General features: G+C 38.6%; 1 protein-coding gene across 3 annotated transcripts in view; it reads left to right on the forward strand.

Annotated features, from left to right (window-relative positions):
* Positions 1 to 4,121: 4,121 nt before the first annotated feature.
* CSDE1 (cold shock domain containing E1) overlaps positions 4,122 to 20,266 on the forward strand; it is a 36,901-nt gene continuing 20,756 nt past the window's right edge. For 2 of the 3 annotated variants that reach the window (XM_082655318.1, XM_082655319.1), the window contains exons 1-3: positions 4,122 to 4,261; positions 10,963 to 11,380; positions 19,413 to 19,559. In XM_082655318.1, coding sequence (XP_082511444.1) covers positions 19,422 to 19,559 — 138 coding nt within the window. In that variant the 5' untranslated portion in view covers positions 4,122 to 4,261; positions 10,963 to 11,380; positions 19,413 to 19,421. The remainder of the gene's footprint in view (positions 4,262 to 10,962; positions 11,381 to 19,412; positions 19,560 to 20,266) is intronic. The other variant, XM_082655320.1, reaches the window with a different exon arrangement.

The raw sequence follows: 20,266 nt of genomic DNA on the forward strand, positions 1-20,266 counted from the left end.
GACAATAAAACAAGCTAATATTGTTATGGAGAGCAATGGTAACAGTGAGTACTTTTACTTTAGAAAAGATCTTTGTGAGGTGGTAACATTTGGGCTGAAATCTGAGTGATAAGAAAGTGCCAAATCTCTGATGATTTGGGGAAAGAGCATTCCAGGCAGAGGCAAGAGTAAAGGCAAGGATTCTGAAGTAGGAAAAAATTTGCAATGTTGGTGGCAGTGGATTGAAACACAGTGAACCAGGGGTTAGACTTAGCAGAGACTAGGTCATTTAGGGCCTTGTACTATAGATCATTGTAAAAGAGTTTGGACTTTATTCTAAATACAATTGGTTTTATTTTTAATTAAGTTTGAAATAGGTTTTGCTCCATGCTTCTCTCTGGCTGATTCCCAGAGCCAAAATGTTATGGTGATTACTTTTAGTGCAGCAGCTTAGCATGTCCACCTAATTCTTCCGTTCAGTGCAATGTTGACATTTTAAAGGGAAGCATTATAGGGCTTACCTGGCGGCGCAGTGGTTAAGAATCCACCTCCCATTGCAGGAGACATGGGTTCGAGCCCTGGTGTGGGAAGGTCCCACATGCCGCGGAGCAACTAAACCCGTGCACCACAACTACTGAGCCTGTGTTCTAGAGCCCGCGAGCCACAACTACTGAGCCTGTGTGCCTACAGCCCATGCTCTGCGACAAGAGAAGCCACCGCAATGAGAAGCCTGCATACCACAATGAAGAGTAGCCCCCCACTCGCCACAACTACAGAAAAGCCCGCGTGCAACAACGAAGACCCAATGCAGCCAAAAATAAATAAATAAATTCATTTTTTTAAAAAAGGGAAGCATTATATAAAGCTTCTGCCTTATTTTTATTTAAATTCTAATATTTTATTACATAATTGTTATTCTTACATATTATTCTCATTTAAACAATCATTTTAACTGTTTGGGGGCTTGCTAATGAATAAAAAGTTTTGGATTGTGGGGTTCTAGGGTTAAATCTTATTTACATTCTTTTGGAAGTAATATTCTTTATGAAAGTTTTTGCTCTAACTTGTGTTTTCCTGTTCTGATATCTTGAATGTGGATTCCTTTACCACCCACTATTACCATAATTTTATAAAGGAAGTTCTCATTAACTTCCCTAACTAGGAAAGACATAATGTCAGAATAAAAACGGTGCTTAAAGACTTCCCTGGCGGTCCAATGGTTAGTATTCCGTGCTTCCACTGCAGGAAGCACAGGTTCGATCCCTGGTCCAGGAACTAAGATCCTGCATGCCATATGGCATGGCCAAAAAAAAGAAAAAAACAAAACAGTCCTTAAATCTTGAATCAATTTAGCCTTACTTAAAAGAAGTCTCTACATTGATCTAATTTTTCTCATTTCACAGACAACTGACAAAAATCTCATCCATTGCTGCTCAAGAAAACCTTATAAATGCATAAAGGATGCTTACTTTTTTAAAAATTTATTTTATTTATTTTGGCTGCGTTGGGTCTTCGTTGCTGTGCACGGGCTTTCTCCAGTTGCAGCAAGCGGGGGCTACTCTTCCTTGCGGTATGCAGGCTTCTCACTGCGGTGGCTTCTCTCATGGAGCACGCGCTCTAGGAGCGTGGGCTTCAGTAGTTGTGGCTCGCGGGCTCTAGAGCACAGGCTCAGCAGTTGTGGTGCACGGGCTTAGTTGCTCCGCGGCATGTGGGATCTTCCCGGCCGAGGGCTCAAATCCGTGTCCCCTGCATTGGCAGGCGGATTCTTAACCACTGCGCCACCAGGGAAGCCCAGAATGCTTGCTTTTGATTCTCAAATAGACTCCAGAGAAATGTGCTTATTGATAATGGTAGAGGAAAAAAAACCCACAACTATAATCAATCTCATTGTCTATGTTTCTCGAAAGAAAAATTAGTATGATAACCAAAAATATATGCAACTTTTAAATTCTGATTATTATTCCTTAATGGAGTAAATATCTTCCCCAAATCCATGATTACCCTATTGTTATAGGAAATGGTTTCCCAAGTGACTTCATAAGCTTCTGCTTTAATTAACTTCAGTTTAAAAAATAAACATAAAAATATAACTACATTTTGGGGTATTTTTAATTTGACTTCAAAATTACTCTGAAAAAATATTATTGCCTTAAAATGTGATCTCCTAAGAATGAAACCTACCTCTACCTAAAAATGAAACCTATGAGTGGTAATTGTAGAAAGACTAAATCATTTAAACTAGTGATTTAAATCAATGATTTAAGACAAAATCATTTAAACTAGTGAATTACTCCATCTTTTACTTTAATGCATTGGAAGCTAAAATGTATGCTTCTGGATTGATACACATTTGCATTTTGTGTTAAGTGTAATTCGATACTAATGGACCAAGGAGGAATTTAAAGGCAATTGAGACATAGAATGAGGATGATAAAACAGTTACATGGTTTAAGAAGGTCTTCAGAAGCTATGTATGATGGTAGAAATTGAGACTTTATTCTTATTAATAGGACTTGTATTTATAGAATTTAGTGAGACTATTACTTTTTACATTTCCCATTGCTGTGATATTTGAGAATGTGTGCTCTTAGACCTAATTCTACTTTTAGCCCAGCTTCACATGACCTTATTTCTAGTGCAAGAGCCCAGGGCAGTTTCTCTGTAACACTAGATTAGAATATCCAAACGAGATCTATTGCTGGGGAGGAGAAATCTTAATTTAAGATTTGGACAGAGGAAACAAAACAGCTAGGTTGACATATTTACATTCCATACTTCCCAACAGAACACTCCACTTTCTAACAACTTCTTACATTGTTGTTCAGTGCTATTCATTCAACAAGCTTTTGAGGGTTGTCTATGCCAGGCACTGTCAGGAAAGAGCGATGCAAAGATGAATGTCACAGGCCCTGTCCTAAAGAATCACTAGCTAGTATAAACTAATAATTACAATAGAGTGAGCTATGAAAGCGCTGAAAATGAAGCAAATATCTGTGCCTGGGAAAGCGTGGGAAGGCATCAAAAAGAAGAGGCAGCTTGGAGGTGGTATGGGATTAGACCAATAGCAACAAAGGTGGAAAGAAAAATCTTTGAACATCAGAAAATACTACCTCCTCTTATAATTCAAGATGATTTGCTCAGAAATGAGCTGTGCACCTTTCCTTCATTGCAGTTATTTCAATGTGTATGTTCAGATTTTGGTTTTGTGATTATTGAATGATGCTAGACTGAAAGTTCCTTGAGGACAGAACCATGACCGTTTATCTTTACTATAGTACACACCCCTGTGACGACGCATACAAGATGCCAGACAAATAAGTGTTGAAGGGGAAAATAAAGTGGTGGGAGAGTTCTCAGGAGCGTTGACTGGTCATTTTTTATCCAATATTGTCAAGTGAGAGAGCCACAGAATCTGTGAAAGAGCATTCCTCTCACCAGAGGGGACTGCTCTATCGTTTGGCAAGGTATAATTCATTGAACTTTTCTGGGGCCAGAATTAACCATTTTCCTCCTTCCCTCTTTCCCTGTGGGATGAGTCATCCATTTGCCCTGATTTCAACCTTTTGGTTACTGATTCACCCCTCTGATTACCTGATACACTATGTAGATCTTCTGTTAACTAAAAAGGTCAGTTGAAGGAGTTTGTTTTTTAATGATTATGCTACCTTGCTCACTCTTGTCTGTCTGTTGCAAGCAACATAGTTTGTGGGAAACAAAGTTCTCACGTACGGCATTCAAATTACCTTGCTTAAAGCCTAACTCTATATTAAATAAAAGTCCAGTCTAAGGTAGCGGACAAGAGAAAGAAGGCTTGCACGGTGAATAAAGAAGAACTGGGGTTTGAGGAACTTCCGGATTATCGCTGAGAAAAGAGAAATCCTTTATATTACATTCCTGATATGCCCTCCTAATTGTTCGTCTTCAAGGTTTACCCTGGTCTCGGGGCCTAAAACATTCAGGTTTGCAAAGATCAGAGACGCCGAAAGTCACCCGCCACCCCGCCCCGTGCGTCCCAGCGGAGTCAGCAAACACAGAGATTGCTTCCTGCAGCTCACGGAGGAGGGGAACTAAGGGAACGTAGACACCACTTCGGTTGTGGTTAAGCGCAGCGAACTGGCCGGCGTCACTCAGCCCTCGTGCGCAGGCGTACTAAGGGTACGCTCCCCCCTTCCTGTGCACGCGCTCGAAGCCCGCAACTCTCGCGAGAGAAGCGAGATTTAGTCCTACGTACCGGGCCGTGCTGCTTATGGCGGCGCTGGAGAGGGGGCGCTGAGCTGTTGGGGTGAGTACGACCTCAGGGTCCAACTAGGGGTAGCAAAAAGCCACGTTAAGGGCGGATGAGAGGACCAAGACAAACGGGAGAGACTTCTGAGGCAGGGTGGGCACTCCTAGAGCTCCGGGTAGAGACGATCTCACCCTGAGTCCCTGCCCCGGGCTTTTCCACCCGGCTCCCGTTCAACTGTCTAGGCCTCACATCAGGCTGCAGAGCAGAAGCGAAGAGTCTAGGCCAGGCGGTCGCGCGTTGTGGTGGTGGTGGTGACTAAAGTGGGGGGAGGGAGCGAAAATGGAGGCTCCGACCGCAGCCAAGATGGAGGCAGGGGTGCGGGGCTCGGGCGCGGAGGCTGCTGGGAGTTGTAGTCTGGCTGCTTCTTCCTCTGCGGCTTGGTGGGGGGAACGAGAACTACAAGTCCCGGCGGGCGGGGCGAGGGAGTGGTGGCGCGGTCCTTTGTGTGAGACTGGAAGAGCTGGAGGCATAGGAGAGGGGCCTATCCTGACTCTGAACCCTGTGGTATCTTGGCCATCACCTGCTTGGATCTGACTACGAGTACCAGCGCGCAGTGCGGCAATGGCGCTTCCTTTGTGTATGGACTGAGACGCCGCTCCATCTAACTGCTTAGAGACACCACCTTTCCTCGGCACATCTGGCACGGTAGTGCGGCCGAATTGTCATCCTTACTTCCATTCACCTAGAGCTGTTTATCTTGGGTCTCAACACCCAACCTTCCCGTCTAGTCCTCCCCTTCGGCTTCTTGAGGAAGAGAACCAGCCCCTAAACTTAGGCACATGGCTCTCACCCTTCTAATCCTGGTGTTAGGGCGAAGTCGGTGAGAACTCAGTGGAGTTCTCCTTACTCCCCCTCTGGTTCTTATGGTGTAAGAGCCCGGCCCATATTGTGCAATGAAAGGCATGGCTTCGTCATTCTGTGTAGAATTAGTTTTTCAGAGCCCTGGTCGTAGACACTTTAGAGGTTCTTACCATCCGCTGTATCATAAGTAGGAACTCTTAGTGCTACGGTTCTTTTTGCTTTAAGGTTTTCCTTTAGAAACACCCAGTAGCTCCTCTCTTGCCTGACAAGTGAGGCAGGGAACCCTCTCTAAAAACAGCCTTCAATCCGCAAATACAAAAGCTGAACGTTGTTTGAGGTAATTTCCTTGTTTTGCACCTAAAATGAGCGCAAGAATGTGGTCCTCTTAAACAGTTGGTAGACAGGGTGGAGGAGGGAGGACGCCCAAAGGCACTGTGGTAGTTAAATCTTTAAATCCTTACTGTGGGAGACTTAGCTTTTTATCAGGATGGTATGAAATGGCAGCTCTTGACCAGAGCTACCAATCTATAAAATGTAGGTACCAAATTATAGCCCGCTAATATAAGTTGTTCTGTATCAAAACGCTGAGTAATTTTCGAGTCTATAGAAGGAAGCATTTTAAATACTACGTTGAGGGGCAGTATAATACCTTTGTGCCCTTTTGGTAGTAACCAATATTGGGTATTCTTGGTTTGGGTAAGGAGGGGGGTTATATACTTGAATAGGCATATGCCTGAGTCATAAAATCTTGATAAATTTTCAACCTTGTTTTTTTTTTTTTTCCTTTTAGCCATAGGCCCGAAATAAAAGAGATGGTAGTGGTTTGAGTGATTTTGCAGCTGCTCTGGATGTTTACCATCGAGATGAGTATTTATAGCAGCTGAGTTGAAAAGTAAAGCATTTGAGGCACAGAAGATAGGTTTTCTTTTTTTGTAAATAAGTTCTGACTTAACAAGTATGACCTTTAGAGTATGGTTGAAAATTCTGGTAAATTCCTGCAAATAAAAAATGAGAATGTGGAAGCTGACATGTAGTTCTGCTTTATCCTACTCCTGTTTTCCCTTCTCTCCATCTAAAGACACACAATGCAGGGCCATTACAACATTTAAAAAAAATTTTTCTTTTAAATTGTGGTAAAATATACATAACGGAATTTACTGTTTTAACCTTTTTTTTTTAAGTGTACAGTTCAGTAGCATTAAGTTCATTCACATTGTTGTGAGGCCCATACTTTTGACAAAGTAGTTTAAACATGGAAATGCTGTGTGCGCAGATTTTTAAGGAGTTGAATTTGAGGACTGCATTACAAAATAAAATCTTGAGATCTTGTTAAATAAATACGAGGCGTTGGTTTGCCTTCTTAGTTTAGTCTTTTCAAAAATCAAAGGGGGACTACTTTGAGATTTTTGACCCAGACTGTCTTATGGAGAGCTGTAACTTGTAGGATTTTTCATGATAAAGAATTACAGCTAGAAGAATTACAACTGTATTTTTTAAGATTTAATAGCTGGAATGTCTTCAGTGGTGAAATTGCTGTGGTGGGGGTGACTTGTTTTCTTGAATCCCATCATTTCTTGCTGTTAAATGCTTTCTGCCAAATCAAGATTTTTAAAAATTCCTTTGTCTTGGTATTAGAATGTTTTCTGCTTGCATGTGTGAGTACCTAGTTAAAAAAAATAATTCAAAACTTTTTTCCAGTTCAAATATACTGTCAAGCCAGAGGAATTCTTAGAGATGTTTCTGTTGTGCTACATTTTTTATTAGGGGTATTAAACTGAATATTGTGTATTGGAAGATTATTTTTTGAGCATTTGTCCTTTTATGCTGAGGTATAATATTAATGTGTAGTTGAAAATAATTGATCGGGAGTTTATTCGCGTTGAACCTGTAGGCTATCCATTGGTTTGCAGCTGCAGCCAATATATAACCAGTTAGTTGTTTGCATTTCTGCTAAACATTGGATTTCCAGGGATGTTAAAAACATGTCAGTTACCTGTGGGAACTGATGACATTTGGATTTGGTTAAGTAAGATACTTAATTAAAATTAGTTTCACCTTTCTTTCAAGTTAATATGATTACTAGAAAATTTTAAATTACATATGTGGCTTGCACAGTATTTCTGTTGGATGGTGCTGGTCTACACTATTCTTTGATTTTTGTGTCTGGAGCATTTCTTCAGCTTCTTTCCACACTGGCATTTGTCCTATTTCAAAGTATTAGTATATGTAAAAGAAGTTAAGTGATGGGTGGGTGTATAATTTTAAATATCTAGTAACAGCACAATTGTTATTACTAAAGGAAACATAGAAAAAGATGGTTGCAGCAATTTGATTTTCTTTTATTTCCGCTCAACGTGTTGATGACTTAAATTGTTTTAAGGTGGTTAATTATCTGAACTTTTATCATTTTCCTTAGATCCCAAAGTAAAACTGAATTAAAACCTGTTAGGCACTTCAGTTATGCAGGTTAGAGAAAAATGTGATATACTTAAACTTGTCTTGGGTTAATTCATCAAGAAATACCAACTGGGGAGTTAAGGCAAGAATGAGTGTTAGTCATATAAATCAACAGTAGAGAACCTTTTCAGTTCCGTGCTGCCTATTTGGGTCTTTGCTCTTATTCTCAAAGAAAGTACTCTGAAGAAGTAGGTTAGGTGGAGGGACTTTTATAGACTGGTTTAGCATTTCTTTAACATTCTTCCCAAGTGAATGCTGTACAGAATTTGAGTATAATTTGTCAAAATGATAAACTGGGTTATGTGGTAACATTTTAGATGGATTAATGTCATATAAATGTATTAGTTCAACGTGTATTAGTTTAGTGCCTGCTCTGTGCCCGGCTTCAGCTAAGCCTTTGCGGTAAAGCAGCGAAGTGGAGGAGACAGTAAATAACAAAACAGGTGATGATAGTTTTAAGGCAGGTAAAATAGGGCATGACTGTTTGGATTATCAGATCAAGTAAAGGAAAATTAACTTCTAAAACAGCATGACATAATTGATAATTAACTAATGGTGGTAGTGTTCCCATACAGAGCAAAGGGAAAAGGAGTTGATTACTTAGTAATCAGGGAGACTCTCAGATCCACATTTAAATTGTTCCTTAGTTTTATTAGTACTCTGTATTTCATGTGACTTAAGAAGCGTCTAGCTTTGGGGGCGGGGGGGGGAGGTTGTAGTGGGTACACTTTGGTTCAGAGGATTAAAGCGAAAGAATTGGTCAGTACCACCCGTGAATGTTAATAATCTTAGCATGAGTGGATAACAAATTTATTAAAATGCCCAATGGGTATCTTTTAAAAGAAGAGGTTATTTCTTGATTGGATAATTAAGACTTTATACAGTTCACCAAACAAAATTTTTTAAAGTTGGTGGAACTGTGTACCAACTTGAATTGTGTCTTTTGCTGTTATAGATTAACTCTTTTTGCTGTATTAGTTTGTGCTGTGGTAAGTTTAGCAGTACCTGGTTAAGTGCTATCAGGGGTTGTGATAAAGAAATAAACTTGAATTTGTCTCTCAGAAATCTGAAATATAATTGAAGGAACAAGGTACATAAACATGTAAGTAAAGTGCAGAAATGATTTGGTACCAAAAAGCATGATGCCAGCAGTGGGAGTTACTGTAATAAATCTGTGCTGGAATGGTCGAGAAAGGCTTTTTTTGTCACATTGAAGATGATAAAATGTATTCTTTGTGGAAAGACCTGTATACACAAAGACTAGAATTCAGGAATCTCCCAAGAGTTGCGTTTAAGAATTAGGGAGGAAAATGCACCTATCTAGAAGAACTGGAGAGCAGAAGAAGGTAAAGATGTAAAGGTAGAAGAGACACACCTTGAATGGTGGTGGTTAAACGCTGGCTGCAGTCAGAAACATCTTGGGGGCAGGGTGGGAAAGAAAATACACCAATGCCTAGGACCTAACCCCAGTTAAATTAGAATCTCAAGGTGGGATCCAGGCTTTGATTTCCCCTCCCCCCAAGTCCCAGGTGGGTTGGATTTGCAGCCAGGCTTAAGAACTTCCCATTTACAGTGCTGGAAAAATCGCTGAGGATTTTGGACAAGGAGATGAGATGAATGAGATGAAATTGGAATTTTAGATAAATCAGTCTGGTAGTGTTATGTGGCAGAATATGGAAAGGGTTGACACTGGAAGTTAGCAGATGTGTCAGACCCCTGGACTAAAATATGATGTCATTTAGGGCAAAAGATGAATACACAAGGTATCTTGAAATATTGATAAGACTTGCAACATTGGGTGTGTAGGTGGAGAGGGAGGAATCAAAGATCATTACAGAAGTGGCCCTATGTCAGGCCAGTTCAGTTACTCTTTGAGTGGGGACTGGGCATGTGTATGTCTTAAAGCTTCCCAAGTGATTTGAGAATCATTGCTCTAAGAAGTATCTAGTCTGGGTAATAGAATGATGCAAATAAAATTGAAAGATTTGACAAATGTAACATTTGATATTTGAAGTTACTGTATAAAGTCATGGAATGTTAGGTATACCCAATAGCCACAGATCAGCTGTTACTGAGTTTTCATTTTGCATAGGAGAAACTGAAACTCAGGGAGATTAAATAATTTGTTTGTGACATTTTACTGGTAAGTATCAGTGTGATTAATATTGAGCTCTCCTACTCTGTTTCACCAGGTCTGACCTCTCACCTTATAGTCATTATTTCTCATCTTAAAATATACTATCCACCTGTCAGCATATCTAAAACCAAATCCACCTTTTCTTTTCCCCATATGTCATTTTAGTTAACAGCACCATTTTAGCTAACATTTGAGGCACTGCAAAATAATAATTTTTTACAGCTAATACAAAGCACAATTCTGTGATTTTATTTATGCATATATTACACTTCTCTTCCCCTTCTCATCTTAATTGTTTCTCTTCTATAGACATTCCTCATCTGTTTATGGCAACAGCTCTAATGAGATGTCTGTTTCCTTCACTAAGTGATCCTTCATAGGATTTCAGGATTTCATACCCTTTCATCAAGAACTAAGGCTCTCTGTTTCCTGTTATATCAAGTTGAAACACTTCATAATCTGGCTCTACTGCATCTGTCACACCATATATCTCATTTCACTTTAACCCAGCCCTCTGTTCTAGCCAGGCTAGCCTATTGATTCCTCTGAAACAAGCCACACTTGCTGTGACAGTCTCATGCAATAAAGCTCCCTTGATGTCAGGCATAGAAAATCCTATACATGGTCTCTGCTCTCAAGGGACTTAGGATTTAGTTGTATACTCTGGTTTGATTTATGTGATATTTTATGCCTAGAATACTCAGCTGTTTTCTTTTTCTCAAAAATCTGCCCATTTCTCCAAATTAAGCTGAAATATTCTACCTCTTAACTAAAAGCCTTCTCTGACCATGTTGCTTTGATGTACAGATGGTGATGCATAAACAATAAATAGTATTTCTAGAATAGTATGTGATGTAGTAGATACCCAGATATTAGTTGAGCAAATTAATTTTGGACATTTTGTCCTATATTCTAGTTTTCCCTCCATGTATAAATAACTCTTCTCAACAAGGGTGTAAAGTCCCTGATGGCAGGAAATTCTTTTATGTTTTCCACAGTACCTAACACAGTGCTAGGTAGTTACAAAACACATACTAAATAGAATATTATGTTATGTAACTTCGAATTTATTTGTGGGGGAGTGTCAATAAGGACTGAATAATTTCAGGTTTTGAGTGTACAGTACCAAAGGAGGTATCCATTAGCACTTGGGAGATTGCTTAAATGACATTGAGTGTGTGTGCTTCCAAGTTTTCTGCCTTGCTTGATTCTAAGTTAATGAAATGAGTTTGTCCCTCTAGCTACCCTCTGTCCTTGATTCTTTTATGTAAGTTATACTTAATGTCTTCATTCTTATCTCTAGTATGAAGTGTAACAGAACAGACTTTACCACCTGAAACTGCTGCTTCAAGTTCAGATCAGGCAAGGAACAAACCTCGAAACAACCAACAAGACCAAAGAAGAGTACACTTAAGTTGAAGACACAACACTTGATCTGAAACAAGAAGTTTGTGCCTACTCAACAGCTTTGAAAGAGCACTTCCCAACGCTGCTAGTAGTCTTTGTTTTCTTCAGTGCTGTACTGTGAGATTGCCTGGTGCAGCAGCAGTTGTATTCTTTATTAGCTTGATAGGTCATTTTCTCTCGCACGCGCGCTCTCTCTCTCTTTTCTTTTCTTTTTTTTTTTTTAACACTAGCAACTTTCATCCTTTGAAACGTGTGCTGAAAAAGAAGAATCAGCAAATACTACTGAAAGTGCAATATTTGATTATCACTGCGAGGTAGGTTTATCGTTTCCTATTGGCAAGAATCAGTTTATAATTCTAGATTTCCTAATTATTTGGTTAAATTTAAAATCTTAATCTGTTTGCTTCTAAAGGTATTCTGAAAACAGTTTATATTATCAACTATTAGTCTGAAAATATCAACACTAGATTATTTTAACTTGTTGTCTTTTGTTAGATGACAATATTTATGCCCAAATCTGGGATTTTCCACCCCAGATTATATTTATTAATACATGCAGGTCTCTTGATTTATTGGTCTCTTAGAAAGAAAAACTCCCTCTGTACTATTAAGAAGTTAGGGTTTCAGTTAGGAGTGCCCTTTGTAGTCTTTGAGGTAACCTTGGGTAAAGAAAGCCTACAGAGAAGGGACATTTGAAGGTGAGTTGTACTTTGTTAAGAGGGAGAACAGTTTTTGGTAGAGGTATAGAGGTAACGGAATGAGCAGATTTGGGGAGATCTGAAAGCACGTGGTATATGTTGAGTAGTCTGTTATGAAAGGAGTAGAGAATACAGTTTTGTGGGTCAGAGAGAATAACTGGAAAGGGAGGCTTGCTGGAGGCAGGTTCTACAGGGCCCACTCTACTTGCCTTTATTTTTCAGGAAAGTTGTCAGCTGTTTATAAGCAAGGGCTTAATGGATTTTGTATTTCAAACCTGAGATAGTTTATTGCTTCAGGTTTTAAAGTTACATATTCATAAATGTATCTTTGAAAGACAAATGGTGCTACTTTTAAGGAATAGGCTGAGGATTGGAAGACCTGTTAGGAGCAATGGAAAGAGTGGAAGGAAGATAAAAGCTAGGGTAAAGGCAGAGAAAGAGGTAGACACTAGGTGTTTTAATGGTAGAAGTAATGGGACTGGTGACTAGTTGAATGGGAAGTTGGGGCTGGAGGGAATTGATTTAGTCTATCCAGTTGTCCAAGTTAGAAATCTTTGTTCATAGGAATGGGGAAGTTCAGGTAGGAATTTGTGGAAATCTATTTTATTAGTAATCTGAAGTTGAGAAAATATTCTAGTATGGAATGTTAAACAGTGGTTGTTTGGGGGAGGTAAGATTGTGAAGGGCAATTGTTCCTTTTTAATCTTTAGTTTCTAGAGTTTCTAAAATCAGCAGAAATAAAGACTTGGAATTCAGAAAGGAGTCTTCACTTTATAGGTAATAAAGGAAGAAGTGCCAAAGAAGAGAATGTTGAAAGAAATAGGTAGTCCAGGTAGGAATGCCAAGGAAGAGAATTTCAAGAACTGGGTGGTAATCCTTTTGTAAAACGCTTCATTGATCAAATGAGGAGAATGGAAACAGACCACTCCTAGGTTGTTGTCTTATAAAAGCTTCATCACCATTTCAAGAAGTAGTGGGCCTTTATCTCCAGTTTATTTAAAGGTTAAGGACCTGGCTGTGGTAATGACCTTACTGTGGACCAGAATTATTCCTTAATTTAAAACTACCATTAACACCAATTTGTTTAAATTATCCATGAACAGACATATAATTACTCAGTATTAAGGGTTTTTTTGGTTTTGTTTTGTTTTTTAAGCATTGACTAATTTAATCCTCACATCCACAGTGGCATTGGTACTTTTGTTTTTAATTAATTTATTTATTTTTGCTGTGTTGGGTCTTCGTTTCTGTGCGAGGGCTTTCTCTAGTTGTGGCAAGCAGGGGCCACTCTTCATCACAGTGTGCGGGCCTCTCACTGTCGCGACCTCTCTTGTTGCGGAGCACAGGCTCCAGACGCGCAGGCTCAGTAGTTGTGGTTCACGGGCCTAGTTGCTCCGCTTCATGTGGGATCCTCCCAGACCAGGGCTCGAACCCATGTCCCCTGCATTAGCAGGCAGATTCTCAACCACTGTGTCACCAGGGAAGCCCAAGGTTATTGTATTATTTGCTTTTTTTGTTTGTTTCTTCCTACCTCCTCATCTGATTTTTTAAAAAATAATTTTAGACTGGTACCACTTGTGCTGGGTTAGATAAAATAATGGGCATTGAAATTGTACAGCTCTATCGTTACTATTCAGAAGGGTAAAAGATTAGATGCTACAGCTTTCATTGCATTGACATGAATTGTAAAGATGGATTTAAAGTAGAAGTGCTTTTTGTTTAGCCTGATCTTTGTATTCTGAGTGCTAGTTTACTACAGGAACATCCCGCCCCGGGGTGCCGGGGTGGTGGAGATGGGGGGAAGCAAAGCTGTAAGGAAACAAGACAGGGTGACTAGGGGAGGGCTATTGACAACCTGTCCTAGAGGATCCCAGTTTAGTCATTGAACTTCTCAGGAAGCCTAAGCTCAAAAGCCGCTCCCTGCTCCTTCTGGCATCAGCTGAGCCATTGGCATTATTGGCACTGCCCACAGTGGCATCGCAGACCATTGTGAGAGAAAGCCATCATCTGCTACGTGAACATTTTTAATGCGTAAATGCATGCATAGCTGTCAAAAGTTGAGTTATATAAGGGCTTCCCTGGTGGCGCAGTGGTTGAGAGTCCGCCTGCCGATGCGGGGGACACGGGTTCGTGCCCCAGTCCAGGAAGATCCCACATGCCGCGGAGCGGCTGGGCCCGTGAGCCATGGCCGCTGAGCCTGCACGTCCGGAGCCTGTGCTCTGCAACGGGAGAAGCCACAAGAGTGAGAAGCCCGCGTACTGCAAAGAAAAAAAAAAAATTATATAGATTAATTCACATATTTACAAACATAAATAACAATTGGGTTATTGACAGTAAAACGTGTTCTGATTGTACAGTTGTGAATTATTCCATTTAAAATGAGTGCAGCTAAGGAAACAGATTTGGTAATGCAGTAGAACCGCAGATTTTGTTTTTATTTATTTTTTTACTTTAATTTTTATTGGAGCATAGTTGCTTTACAATGTTATGTTTCTTGCTGTACAGCAAAGTGAATCAGTCGCACATATACATATATCCACCCTTTTTTAGATTTCCTTTCCATTTATGTCACCACAGAGCATTGAGTAGAGTTCCCTGTGCCATACAGTAGGTAGGTACTCATTAGTTATCTATTTTATACATAGTAGTGTATATATGTCAGTCTCAGTCTTCCAATTCATCCCACCCTGCCCCTTCCCTCCTTGGTAACTATAAGTTTGTTCTCTACATCTGAGAACCACAGGTTTTAAAAGAACCTTTGTAAAAAACAGTAAAAGTAGTACATAATTAGGAATGAATAAAAATATTGAGGAGTGGGATTGGCCTTAAAAAATATCAATGAATAAGGCTTATAAGAAGTTTGTCATGTAAAGATAGACATGGATTGTTTTGATGAGTATTTTGATCAAAGACAGTTTAAGGTGACAAGAAGGAAAGCAAAGCTAGGAACATTAAAAGAAAACTAAAGCCTCAGGTGAATGAGAAGATAACAGGGTAACTTGGCTAGGGGTGTGGAGACCTATGATCAGGAACTGTAAATGTCTTGGTTGATTTTCAAAGTCAGGTGTGCGAACTTTGGAGCCTGCTATCCATCCCTAGCAAAAATCCAGGAGCAAACAAATAAAAAATAAGATCTTTCAATAAGGAGATTTGACAGAGAGTATCTCTTGATAACATAGTGGTCAGTATGGAATATAGATTGGATTATAAGCATTAAAAGGCTTTGACTAATGGACTGATTTTCAGAGCGGTCTCCATATGTGTGCTGCCAGATTCTATTCTTGCTCTACTTTTAAAAAAGATTTAGTGGTAAGTAGTTATGTGTGTGCTCTGTACTAAGCACCATTCCAGGCTTTTTGTATGAAGTAACCCTAACCGTCCCCACAACCCTGTGAGGTGGGTATTAAGGAAGGACATAGAATGCTTAAAAGACAGATTACAAAGGCTAATGATTTAAAATTATCCCTCTAAATTGGAATTCCAGGTTAACTAAGAAATTTAAAAGCATTAGATTAGTTTTTTCTTTAGTAACAAATGATCAGTTATACAAGTACTAAAAGGAGAAAATATGATTTTACTAATTTATTAAGGAGTAATAGAGTTTTTGTTGTTGTTGTTGTTTTTAAAGTTACTCAAACTTTACAGAATCAAGAAACATAATCACTCAGTGCTTTCTATATATTGGTCAGGGTACAGTAAGAATAGTAGTGAAATGTACATCAGTGAATAATAACTTGAAACATATCCAGAAGACAGCAGTTAGTCTGAAAAACAGTTGCATTCCGAAAACTGAAAGGAGCAAAGGAAGTTAAGGGGAAGTATGTTTAGATTAAGAAAACAGTCATTTTCTGAAACTGTCATACAGTGAAATAGGTTGCCTTTTCTAAACTAATTCCTTTTCAGTGGGAGCCAAGCAGACTAGGTTAGGAAAAAAGGGCGGGGGGGGGGGGGGGAAACAGCTCAGAGATGTTGCAAGAAGAAATTACAGAGCACAGAATTTTGATTTTTTTCCCCACCTCCCAAGGGAATTTGGAAATCACTTAGGCCATCATTTTACATCTGCAGAAACAATCCCAGAGAAGTTTTAAAAAGTATGAGAAGCAAGACTAAAAGCCAGTCTTTTGATTCTAGTTCTGTGTTCTTTAGGGAACTTTAGTTGATTTCTTGAATTAGAAGTGAAGTTTAAATTTGACCTGTGATTCTTTTCCATTTCTCCTTTTAAAAAAAAAATCATTGTTAATAATTTTTAAAAAATTTTTTGGGCCATGTTTGGGTCTTCATTGCTGCGTGTGAGCTTTCTCTAGTTACAGCGAGCGGCAAGCAGGGGCTCCTCTTTGTTGCAGTGCGCGGGCTTCTCAATGTGATGGCTTCTCGATGTGATGGCTTCTCATTGCGGAGCATGGGCTCTAGGCCCGAGGGCTCGGTAGTTGCGGCTCGCGGGCTTAGTTGCTCCGTGGCATGTGGGAATCTTCTCGGACTAGAGATCGAACCCATGACCCTTGCACTGGCAGGCAGATTCTTAAGCACTGCGCCACCAGGGAAGTCCCGTTAATGACTTTCCTATTTAAAAACAAATACATAGAAAAGAGTAGAAAGTCTAAACTTGGTGTTGGGGGTATTCGTCTGCTGTGTTCACTACTATACATGTAGAACCTAGAACAGTGCTGATGCATTGTAGGCATTCGAGTTCTGGTTTAGCGTATAAAGCAGTGGTTAAGAATGTGAGCCATGGAGTGAGTACTGAGTTCTGTTCCCATTTATCAATTTTAGCTCTGTGCACTTAGAACACCATCTAAGTGTTACATTGTCTGGGAGTATTGAAGTAGACTTTCCTGGTCTTTCCTTTTTAAAATACAGTTGAAATTATATTATAGAAATATTTTTGTCATTATATAAATGACTATGAAACTTTAGATCGTTTCCGGGAATTTGTTATTAAAACATTTTAATGAACACATTTGTGCATAAAGCCTTGTCCACATTTCACATTTCCCCATGATAAGTTTCCTGCAGTGGAATTATTAAGGAAAGCACCTCCACATTTTGGTACATGTGGTTAAACTGTGTTTCAGAAAGATTGCACCAGTTTGCCACCATGAAAATATATTAGCATGTTGTTCTTAACCTACTTTCTCAATTTTTTAAATCTATCTTCGATAATCTGATAAATGAATAATTTGTTTTATCTAAATTTTTGCTTGCTAGAATTGAAGTTCATATGTTTTGTGTTTAATGAATGATCTTTTAAGACTTATTTGTCTTAATGTCTTTCCATAATTCAGCAAATGAGTGCTTACTATGTGCCAAGCACTGTCTAACACTAGGGATTTATCTTTGAACAAAAAGCCCCTGCTCTCATAGAGCTTATATTCTGGTAGTTTAATTCTTACTGATTTGCTTAAATTCTTTAATGATACACTCATATATTTACATTTGCGTTTGTTCTCTTTAGGTTTGAGTATAAAAGCTTTTACTTTTTATGTAATCAAATATTGATCCTTTCCCTTGGCGTCTTTTTCTATTGACTTTAAACCTAGAAAGTCCCCCCTTCCAAAAACTTTATAAATGCGTACATTTTTATTTAATATTTGTTAAGGCATTTAACACAGTTCATCTAGAATATATTTTTTGTATACTGTGAGATGAGCAACTAAATTGATTTTCCCCCTATTTAAAAAAAAGCCAAGTAACATTTACATACTGATCCACCACCACCCCCCTTTTTTGATGTTGTCTTTAGTTAATTTTTTATAAACAGGCATCTGTTGTTGAGCTGTCTACTTTTTCCATTGGATTTCTCTTTTTACGTAATTGTTTGGTGGTTTTGTTTGTTTTGTTTTTTAAGGAACATCACTTTTGTTTAATGGTGCTTCTTTAAAGTTTTGATGGTGCTGGTTTTAAAAAAATTTAGCTGAACTATTAGGAATTCTTTTAGGAAGAATTTTTAAATTCTTAAAAAAATTTAGCTGAACTATTAGGAATTCTTTTAGGAATTCTTATCTAAAGTTGCTTGAGTGATATATGGGTTTCCCTTTTTAAAAAGTAGCCCTCAAATTAGATAAAGCCTAGAGAAAAATACTTAAGTCAGGAAAGGTGCTAGGAGAAAGGAGAGGTTCTGGTTCAATTCTGTTTTGATGTGCACATCTAAAGGTGAGATGAGATGAGCAATATAGCCTAAATTCCAGTACGCTTGTTGGGGAATAGTTTAGTCTTAGAAAGAAATGATAGCTCTAATCCCTTCTCATTCTGGTTCATTTTCCCTTAGGGTGAGAAAAACGTGAGTCTTACCTCTTACCTTCAGCTAGGACTACTAGGACTGGAGACTTGAGAATGTGGTTTTTGTAGCTTCCTGGCCTATGTATTACAGATCGTATCATTGTGTTCTTACTTGTATGGCGGTAAGAACTAGTCTAAACATGAAAAAAGCACAGCTTGAAAGTCATGGTCTAAGTCAGTGATGGTGGAATAGTGGTCTTCAAATTAATTTGATCATACTGTTTAACAAGAAGAGCATGTATGTCAATATGTACGTGTATATATTTATAAATCGTGTGATTATACTGCTCCATTTGCATTGTGAAGCAGTGGTACAAATAGGACAAAGGTGAAATAAGCAGTATTGTGAAAATAGTGTACCTGTTAACAGTGTAGAAACTTTTCAACCCCACTAGAAATATATATATCTGGATGCTTAGTTTATAAGTGTTTAATTTAAAAACTTTATACTATCATGAATTAATATCTGAGGGACAGTATGCATTTTATGTTTTATTGATACTGGTATAAGTCTGTATCATAGTCTTGATCTTAATGTTTTGTCAGACTTGTCAGATCTCATTAGATGGTCATTTATTTCATAATGTGGAGGTACAAGAACTAATACTAGGATTAGAAGTGCTGGCTCCCAATTCTCTGCCTTTGCTTGCTTTATTAGCATTATCTTCTAAGATTCTTCTGTGGGAATCTTTTTCAACAGTTTGTCTATTTGTGAGGACAGTTTAGTTAAACTAGATAGCTAAATATGTACACTTAATTGGAGAGATGTAAACTTTAATATGCTGAAAGTAAATGAACGAGGGCTTCATTGTCAATCTCTTGTGAGGTTCTCCACTCTTTCCTCAGAGTACTTAAGTAATGTATGACATGTGATACGACCTGACATATCAACTCAGCAAGGCCTCTTCTATAAATACATAATAACCATTTGTAAAAGCTAGTTTTTATCTCTGGCCAAATATATATATTCTAATTCAGATATTTTCTTCCTACACCCCATTAGATTATCCTGTGTGTACCCTACTTGAGGGAGACAAGTGATTGAGAATATTGGATTCTGTGTAAAGTTGTGGGACATTGAGAAGAAGTTGGTCTCAGTTGTCTTGCTGTAGCAACCACCAGAGTCCTTATGGCATTTTTAAAATTGTAAATGTTATGGATTAGGGGTTAAGTAAGTGCTTTAAAAAATACATTTCAGTTTGACCGTTTAGTGTTAATGCTATAATTTATTTTGTTGCTAGAAATCTGATTAAATGAATTATATTTTGCTAAAGTAACTTAGTGATAAATGTAAAGATATACAGGTTGACTGTCAAATGTGTGTTAAATTGTTATTGATCATAGTTGTAAACATTGTGCTATGTTATCACAGCTGTTTGAGATGGAGAACGTTTTTACTGTGTCATCAGATCCTCATCCCCCTCCTACAGCCCCTCCTTCACTTTCTTTACCTTTATCTTCATCTTCTACCTCATCTGGGACTAAAAAACAAAAGAGGACCCCCACGTATCAGAGATCTGTAAGTCAGGGAAGCAGTCATCCCAGCTTTTTTCTTTGTGTTAAGAGCATGACTCAGAAGGGCCACTCAGTTTGATTGAAATACCCTGCAAACTCACTTTCTAACTTGCCTAAGTATTTCCTTCACCTTGAATCTTGAAAGGTAAGTTTAGTAGTTTAGGCCTTGCTACTCAAAGTGTGTCCAAGAATCAGAAGTATTGGTATCACCTTGGGAGCTTGTTAGAAGTGGAGAATCTCAAAGCCCTGCCGCTGAATCAGATTTTGTATTTTAACCAGATCACTGGGTAACTTCAGTTTGAGAAGCCCTAGTTTCGAGTCAGTATTGTAGAGGTAGACCTTCTTGGTTCAACTCCTCTGTCATTTGACTTTGGCAAGTCATTTAATCTCAATGTCTGTTTCGTCATTGGTAAAATTGGGACAATATTCCTCATGGGCTTTTGTAAAAATTAAATGAGTTAGTACACATCCGACACAAAAGAGTGTCTAGCATGAATGAATTAGAACTTAACCACCTACAGATGTGATGGCTTTGATTTGCATGATTTGGCTATCCCACCCAGTGTTTACTTAAAACTTGGGTTTATCTTTTTAGAATTTCAGTCATCTTTTTTTCCTGATGAAAAATTTTTTTACTTGCCCAACATCAAACTTAAATGAAAATGTTTATAGGTCAAATTTTCAATGAAAGGGTCTAAAACTAGGTATAAA

This window comes from Grampus griseus (assembly GCF_964374135.1).
Source record: "Grampus griseus genome assembly, chromosome: 1".
Taxonomy (NCBI): domain Eukaryota; kingdom Metazoa; phylum Chordata; class Mammalia; order Artiodactyla; family Delphinidae; genus Grampus; species Grampus griseus.